The sequence below is a fragment of the Patella vulgata genome, chromosome 9 (genome assembly GCF_932274485.2).
Source record: "Patella vulgata chromosome 9, xgPatVulg1.2, whole genome shotgun sequence".
NCBI classification, from domain to species: Eukaryota; Metazoa; Mollusca; class Gastropoda; family Patellidae; genus Patella; species Patella vulgata.
The window spans coordinates 41,281,320-41,289,395 of record NC_065887.2 but is presented as its reverse complement, the minus strand read 5'-3'; the positions used below and the strand labels follow the sequence as shown (position 1 = coordinate 41,289,395).

Below are 8,076 nucleotides of genomic sequence, written 5' to 3'. Positions count from 1 at the left end.
AACCAAAAAATGCAGGAAATGAGGAGAAAAAAATAAAGAGAAAGTTGTCTATAACTTGCGCTAGTCTTACATATATAGATCAAAGAGAACTTGCAGCTTACAGTCATAAGATCATAACAAAAACTGGACCCAATACAATCAACCATTTTGGAAATGACATGCAGGAATTAGAAATGTAATTTTTTAGTTTAAAATTGTGTCTGTCATGCTGCCGAATGAACGTACCCGAGATATTTTAGCTTCTAGAAGACCCCTGTAATAATGATGTGAGACTTTTGTGCCAACTGGGAACATGACAAAAGATTTTATTTATATTTTATATCAAAACCATAAACAAACAACTCTTTATTTTTATTACTTAGTTGGACTCCATTTTTATTTCTTGAACAAAACAGTAGTTTCTGACATCTGTCCAAATCAATTCATCAATACACAGCACTTTTGGATATTTTTACATATACTGAGGACAGTTTCTAAAGATTAAACAACTATTACCTTCAGATGAACCAGCAGGTTCTGTCTATTTTATCTTCACACAAAATGGGTAATTAAATGATTTAAATATTGCATCTTTCACATAAAGTTGGATGATGATAAAGGAGCTGGATAAAGATTTCTGGGGCTACAGGTACTGTGAGCCCCCCCCCCCCCCAAATGTGTTGTGAAGTTTATTACAGATATAGTGTATTAATTGAACACTTCATTCAATATATAATTTACAGTAGTTTTTTTTTAAATTCAGCATTCAAAAACTAAACAACTCATTATTTAATCTCTGAAGCCTCTCCAACAGGCTTAATCCGGCTCCGATTTACAGACAGCCATATTCGAAAAATCAAACCAAATTAATGTTAGCCGCTTGTAAATATCGCTGTAAATAATTCTTGGCTTCCTCTTGAACTCCACTGCTGATCATCTGAGGAATTTTACCAGGGTTGGCCTTCGCCAAAACATCAAGTTGTTGAACCAGATATATTTTGGCGTCGGGGACAGCATTTCCAAGAGGATCGTGACTCTTTTTTCCAGCAAAGGCAAGTTGAGAATAAGCCGTCTGATAACCAGGGGTGTCGTCAACTTCAATAAAATGTTCATTTTCGGGCACAGAATCATCTTCAGGCAGTTCAAAAAGTCCTATCAACGCTTGAAGCAATTGAGGCCACAGAGAGATGTAATCCCCCTGAAGCATTATGGGAGCTTCCGTGAGTATTTTTGTCACACCAACAGCACAGATTTTCTTTTCCGTAGAACCGGATATTTTCTGTAAATCTTGTAAATAAAGTCTCTCGACGACCATGGAGAACATTTTCGGCTGAATGGCTTCGATCATCTCCACCAATGCTTGGGCTCCGAACTTAACGGCATACAAAGAAAAGAAAATTAAAACGCTTTTGATGTATTTAGTCGTCTTCGAACTTTGCAGTCTTTGGAAAATTAGAATAAATATTTGCTTGACATAATCTTTCAGAAGTTCGAACGGCATAAATTCAATAATGGCGTTAAGTAAATAGAAACCTTCGTGATCGTTACTTTTGGAGGCAATGAGTTTCTGGAATATTCCCAATAAGCCATTGATTCGTTCAGATTCAATTTGTTTTGCTCCTTTTTCGATATAAGATTGAAGTAATCGAACCAATGGGGGTATATTTCCCGGTCTCTCCCAAAGGACTGGGGACAGCAGATGGGCAAACAGAGCCATATAGGTGGGAGGGACTGAATCATCATGTAATTCCATCGTTAGCGACAGAATCTGGAAAACATACGGAATGAATTCTTGAACGTCGGCTTGCAAAATATCTGTGAAAGGCGTGAATAAAACTTCTTCAAAACTGGTCACATTTTCTGGATGTTTTTTACACGTTGTTCGAATGGCCACGCACAAACATTCAAACAGATAATGGTTGAAATGAGGCTTGCTAGGATTCTTACTGACCAAAAGTAACTTTCCTGTTAGACTCTTCAATATTTCCGGAACCATAGGGATGATGTTTTCTTGCAGCAAGGACATGGTTCTCATTACGGCCTTCATCACATATTCATTTTCTGTTGATCCAGGTTTTTCCATGGCTAAGAATAGATTGGTCATTAGGTTCGTGGTAAATGGTTGTAGGTCATTAATCGTAATGGCTGGCCCACCGGTCGCATTTTTCACCATAAATAGACGTTCCAAACAATGGGCTGCGTACGTATGGATAACGTTACTATTTGACGTCAAGAAATGAATCAAACTCGGCAGACTTGTAATCAGGGCTGGTTGAGGTAATTGATTCCTGAACACCATTAAATATTTAATTGCCCCTGCTTTTAAAATGGGATTTTCTTCTAAATTAGGAGATTGTAAATCGGGTAAAATTTGATTTTCGAAAAATTCAGTCATATTCACCAATCCACTTGTTTGTGTGACTCCTTGTTTTTGGGTTTGACCTTTAGCAGCAAGTGATGTAACAAGATAAATGGCAGCATCTTTATTCTTCCAATTCTGAGCCGGATTTTTCGTGTACTCTTCTAACAAGCCTTGTACATATTTTGAAAAGTTTTCGATAACGGGTCCTTCGAATGATTTACTCAAAGCCTGAACTAAATCACAGGCTGATCGTCTTCTGGTATCAACGTCCGACCCCTCAATATCTCTACGAATATATTCGTCTGCATTATCCTCAAACAATTCCTCGTCTGCTTGTCGAAGTTGTATATTTGGGACGATAACCTTTTCACAGATGCTGGCTAATGTTCCAGGATCTTCAAACAGGTGCTTATAAGATGGTCGCTCGGCAACGGAAGCAAGGAATTGAATGGCGTTACTAACCAAAAGATCATATTTCACTTCCTGTCCAGTGCTTGTGAGGAGATTCCAGGTTGACGTCACAAAGTTAGGTAGATGTGCTGAAAACTCTTCGTCGTATTTCTGGGCGTAGAGAGCCACATTGTCGCATATCTGAGATTTGACTTGTTCTAAGAGGCCAGCTTCTTCTTCATCTGCAGTTTGGAGTAATTTATTATCGGCACTAAGGAGAGTTAGGAAATGTGTCATCCATATTGTCATATTGTCTTCAAAATGTTCCGGTAAATCCTGGAAATTTAAACTGTAGAAAATTTTACAAATTAGGGAGATGGAACTGAAGATGACTTTGAGAGCTGCCGGGTCATTGGCATGGGTTTGAGCGAGTCCCATGGTAGCCACAAAAAGTTCTGTAAATGGTTTAGCAAAATTTTCAAGGACAAATTTGATTTCAGTCCATAATTCCTGTGATTTGAATTCATGTCGATAACGTTTGAAAATCGAATGGGCAGTCCTTAAGACACCATTTATAATGTGAAAGTCTCCCGTTTGAAATTTGCTCACCATCTCCGTGATAAGGTTCGGCCACTTATCCGGGAAATCTTCTCGACCGATAATACTAATGGCATCGCTTAGCTGCAACTGTATCTGTTCGGTGCTTTTTAACATAAGACCGACGATATGCTGTTTAATGGCGCTACGATCTTCCATTGGGATCTTATTCCCCGCCTCCTCGATCACCCTCCAATTTCTCTTTATAAAGTTTTTAAACGTGACAGCAGCACTGACACGGATGTGAATATCCACTTCCACTTTATCCATCAAGTGAAGCAGAAGTAGGGAATAATTATGGTTTATTTCAACGGATTCAAGGAACTTCTCTGCTTGTTTTCGGATATCCTTGTCTGGAGACAGGGTCTGTTGTAAATAACTGGCCAGTGCTTGTAAATTTGTGTCGTTGATTTCCATTTTTATTTGTTAATTAAATCTCTCTTTTAATCTTGTTGTTGATTGTTGCTGGTTGCTTCTTTAATTTTTGATTTTCGACACCAAATCTAAAAAATATATAATAAAAAAAAATAAAAATAAATGCTATACAGAAACGTATGGAGTTTAATGTCTCTTCAACTTAATACTATTATCATTTTGAGACTAACATATAATTCTGTCTGTCACAAGTGCGGGGGATCACGTGGCTAAGTGGGTAAGGCGCTGGCTCGCTAGCCTGGAGGTCGGGTGTTCGATCCCTTCATTGGCCAAGAAAGTTCATCCAGATTTTCCTGCGTGGTTCCCTCTTGTCAGTGATGCAGGACAGAGGGCCTGACAAGGACAGCTGTCTAGTCCTACGGATGACACGAAAAACTGAGGTCCCGTGTATACATTGGAATGCACGTAAAAGATCCCTTGGCAGTTGGAATTCGACATAGGAGTAGGCGATAGTGCCGCTGCCCGGGCAAAATTTCCCTCATCTCACACTGAATGGCGTATGGCCGTCTTCATTAGCCCTGGTTAGGAGCAGAACAGTAGGACGTTAAACCCCATTTCATTTCATTTCGTCACAAGTGCAATGCCTGGACATCCAAATTCCACATGTCAAGGGTTCTTTTATGTGCACACCAACATGTAGGTGGATTTTGGTTTCTTTGTTCTCATCCGAATCATTAGTCAACACTTTCCCCTGACAAATTGGACCCAGGCTAGAAAAATCTCACAGTTATTGGGCCCACCATTTTAGTTGTATATGTAATTCCAGTGCCCTAACCGATCAACTAAATGGTCCCCGCTTGTAGGAACTGGCACAAAAAAAAAACGAGGTCCAGTGTACACATTGGTGAGCATGTATGATGTAAAAGAGCCCTTGATTGCAGGAATTTGACGTTAAAGCACCAGGTAGTAGTAGTAGGAATTCGAAATAAGAGCAGGTCCAGTAAAAAAGATTTTCCTCATAGCAGTTTCAAGGCGTAGTCAGGCTGCATTTATTCAGACTTTTGAGATTAATAATTTTATGGTACCGAATCCATAAATTTCACCAAAAAGTAGCTACCTGGGGCAGTTGAGTAGCATGTACTTAAATTAAATCAAATACATCATCTTTAAAGTTTAAAGGGGTATTGATTTTCATCTACTTTCGATTTTTTCTCAAAACAAATGACTAATCGTTTGAGGAATGCATAAATTGTTATGTCATCAGAGCTGAAAGTAGATCATTTTGTTGGGGCCTATTGTTAAACTTAGAGATTAACGATTGCTCTTTTTAATTCAATCACTGTGGGGTTTGTTTTATTGAAATGATGACAATAATTGGCGCGAAAATCAGATCGACTCGATTTGAACTAAGTCGATCAGATCGGCATGGATTAACATCGGTAATACGTTTGTCGACATTTAGACCATAAAATATGGTTACAAATAAGTTCAGGCTAGTGTTCCTAAATTTAGTTTTAATGTGTGACGTGTTATAATACCTACCACTTACAAGAGAAATTAGATGTTTTATTTGGCTTTTTAATTTGTTGTTATAGCGTGCAAAGGCAGCAATCGGAAGTCCTTTCAACTTTATTAGTGACATACGCATGCGCATTAAATAAATGCGTCTAATTTCTCGTTCAGGACCCAATGGTTGATGTACTACCTGTATAGAACAATATATAACCATGGATCATCCCCGTAAAATGCAGGATTACACACCAAACGCACAGACTGAGCCACAAAGCACAAACTATAATGCAGCAATTTAGCTAAAACAGTAAAACTTGATGCACATTTTTCAGAGAAATGAATCGAGATAGAAAAATAAAAAGAAAACGACAGTGTAAATAAAAACAGATCTGGACTGACTTGACATAAAATAAAACTGTGTCCAGAAACTAAAAATAGATTGTGACGTTAGAGTTAGATCATGAGATCTATTATTGACTTAAATGGACTGGTTTCGATTCCCCGCGTGTACCTGACAAGGAGTAGGGTCCCCTATCCAACTTCGTGCCCCTCACCCCCAGCTAAAGACCCCTACGCACAATATGTTAGTCCCGAAATGACTTAGTTTATGTCGAGTGGGCGTTAAGCTAGCTCTCTCTCTCTCTCTCTCTCTCTCTCTCCACGATACGCAATGAGAAACGCACTACATCGCTTACTCACTCATTGTTGTTGTTGATGTCCATTGCTCCAGATTCACCAAGAAATGACGACTTGTATTACGACCACATCCCATGTTGGGTGGAAATACGTGTAATAAAAATTCTTTTAAAAATTGCTTGGGTCATAATAAAAATCCGAAAAATTTAGATCAAATTTGGGTGGAAATTCGAAATTATCTTTGTGAAAATTATAATTATATTAATATGGATCTGGGCGAGAATTCAAAATGAAAATTTCACTAAAAATTACTCGCGTGAAAATTCGAAAATCTAAGTATATTAAAAAAAAATTAATGGGGTGAAAAATAAAACTGACCTGGTTTAAACCTCGAAAAACTATATTAGATTATTGTGTATGTAGTGTCCCTTATCAGCCACCTTACTTTTGATTTTGTATGGCCTTTTAAAAACTCTTAACATTGATTCTGACCAGGGCCCTGTTTCTCAAAATTTTAACTAAAGATAAAATCCAAATTTTATTATAGATACTTCAAATTTGATGGGCTAAGTACTAAAATCAATCTAATATTATCCAATCAAATCACTAAAATTTGGATTTTATCTTAGTTAAATTTTCATGAAACAGGCACCAGGCCCTTAACACGCCCCGCCCCCCCCCCCCCCCCCCCGCAAAATAAATCGCCCCCTGTGACACAAATCACCGGTAGTTGATATCGGATTCTCAGTGTTTTACCTTATACAGATTTTATCCAGATTTCTGGATTTTTCACCTTTTTCAGATCTTCAAATGAGGGGTATTTTATGGTTTTCTGGTCAAATTTTTTTCAAATGAGGGGTCTTTTGAGATGAGGCTTCCCAGAGTGCAGGAAATAGCGTTTCCGACAGTCCAATTTTGCAATATATTCTCGAAACCGGAGGGAGAGACACCCGCCTGCCCCTCCCCTCACCCTAGATATAAATTGTCCGTCAATTTTACAGCACCCCTGAGAACAATTCCCACATTCCCACTCCACCCCCTCGTTACACTGATATAGTTACGGCCCTGATTCTGAGAGGCAGCGACAAGCTCGGACTTAAAATACAAATGTATAAAAATAACAACATTTTTAGCTATACGAGGAAGTGGTACAACACAAACACAAACACCAAATCTTTTCCTCTCAATTTGCAAATCCTCAAAAGAAAATGTGACAAATATGTTACTCACTTTAAGTAGGGCAATTATAGGTATATTTCTGTTTAGTTAAACCACGCAACTTTTTTTTTATTTTTTTATTTTGAGAAAGTCATGGCTAGTGTAACCTGTCCGGTATGTTAGACGCGTTTAGCTTAGTGAGTTGTGGAAATCTATTACTCATGTTTTTAAATGTAACGAGGGCAGAGTGGTTACATATTTTAAGCCAAAAAAAACTCTAAATTGTCCGTGTAAATATAACCAAAAATAGATAATGAATGAATGAATGAATGAATGAACGAATAAAACTAGTCAAATAAGTTACCCCTGTAAAACACGTTTGCACAATGAATGAATTAAACAAGCTCATTAAAGGGATCCTTGTCGAATGCCATAATGAAAGGTAGTTATAAGTGCAGGAAACCCGACAACACATTAACAATTATACCAGACAAAAACACAGACGGGGACACATTAATCTATAAATAGGGGGTGTTAAATTTGCTGCTCCGTAGATTTTGAATTATTGGAGAGAGAGAGGGGAGGGGGCGGAAACGTCCACTCGACACACACTAGGTCATTTCGGGACTAACTTATGGTTCAATTATTTTCAATAATTCACCTGTGCGCCACCCGACTCAATGACTGACCTTGTGATTTCACGCGCACGTGTTAAATCACTAGGCCCCCCCCCACCCCTCCTGCATTATTGGCTTCAACGATGTCTATGATTTCTTATTGTATGCCCGTCTTCATTAGCACACTGTCGAGTGTATGCCTGTCTTCATAAGAACACTGCATAGTGTATGCCTGTCTTCATAAGCCTTGTCGGTGCGAAATGAAATGAAATGGGGTTTAACGTCCTACTGTTCTGCTCCTACCGGAATAATTAAGACGGGAATACGCCTGCAGTGTGCCACGAGGGAAATCATGTCCGGACAGCGGCACTATGGCCAACTCTTATTTAGTGTTTCAAGGTTTCGTTTACGTACACGCCAATCTGTACCCGGGACCTCGGGTTTTCGTCT

The 8,076-nt window shown here is 38.6% G+C and overlaps 1 protein-coding gene across 2 annotated transcripts; it reads right to left on the bottom strand.

Annotated features, from left to right (window-relative positions):
- Positions 1-358: 358 nt before the first annotated feature.
- LOC126832270 (exportin-2) lies at positions 359-5,343 on the bottom strand. 2 transcript variants are annotated; one of them, XM_050562986.2, is made up of 2 exons: positions 5,253-5,343; positions 359-3,831 (listed from the first exon to the last, which is right to left on the bottom strand). In XM_050562986.2, the coding sequence occupies exon 2, from the start codon at positions 3,743-3,745 to the stop codon at positions 836-838; it is 2,910 nt and encodes a 969-aa protein (XP_050418943.1). In that variant the 5' UTR covers positions 3,746-3,831; positions 5,253-5,343; the 3' UTR covers positions 359-835. The 2 variants fall into 2 exon arrangements, with proteins under 2 accessions (XP_050418943.1, XP_050418945.1); XM_050562988.2 differs by having other exon boundaries at positions 5,246-5,341.
- Between the last annotated feature and the right edge of the window lie 2,733 nt (positions 5,344-8,076).

Coding starts and splice junctions, on each gene's coding strand:
- LOC126832270 (XM_050562986.2), bottom strand. CDS start 3,745: ATGGAAATCAACGACACAAATTTACAAGCACTGGCCAGTTATTTACAA.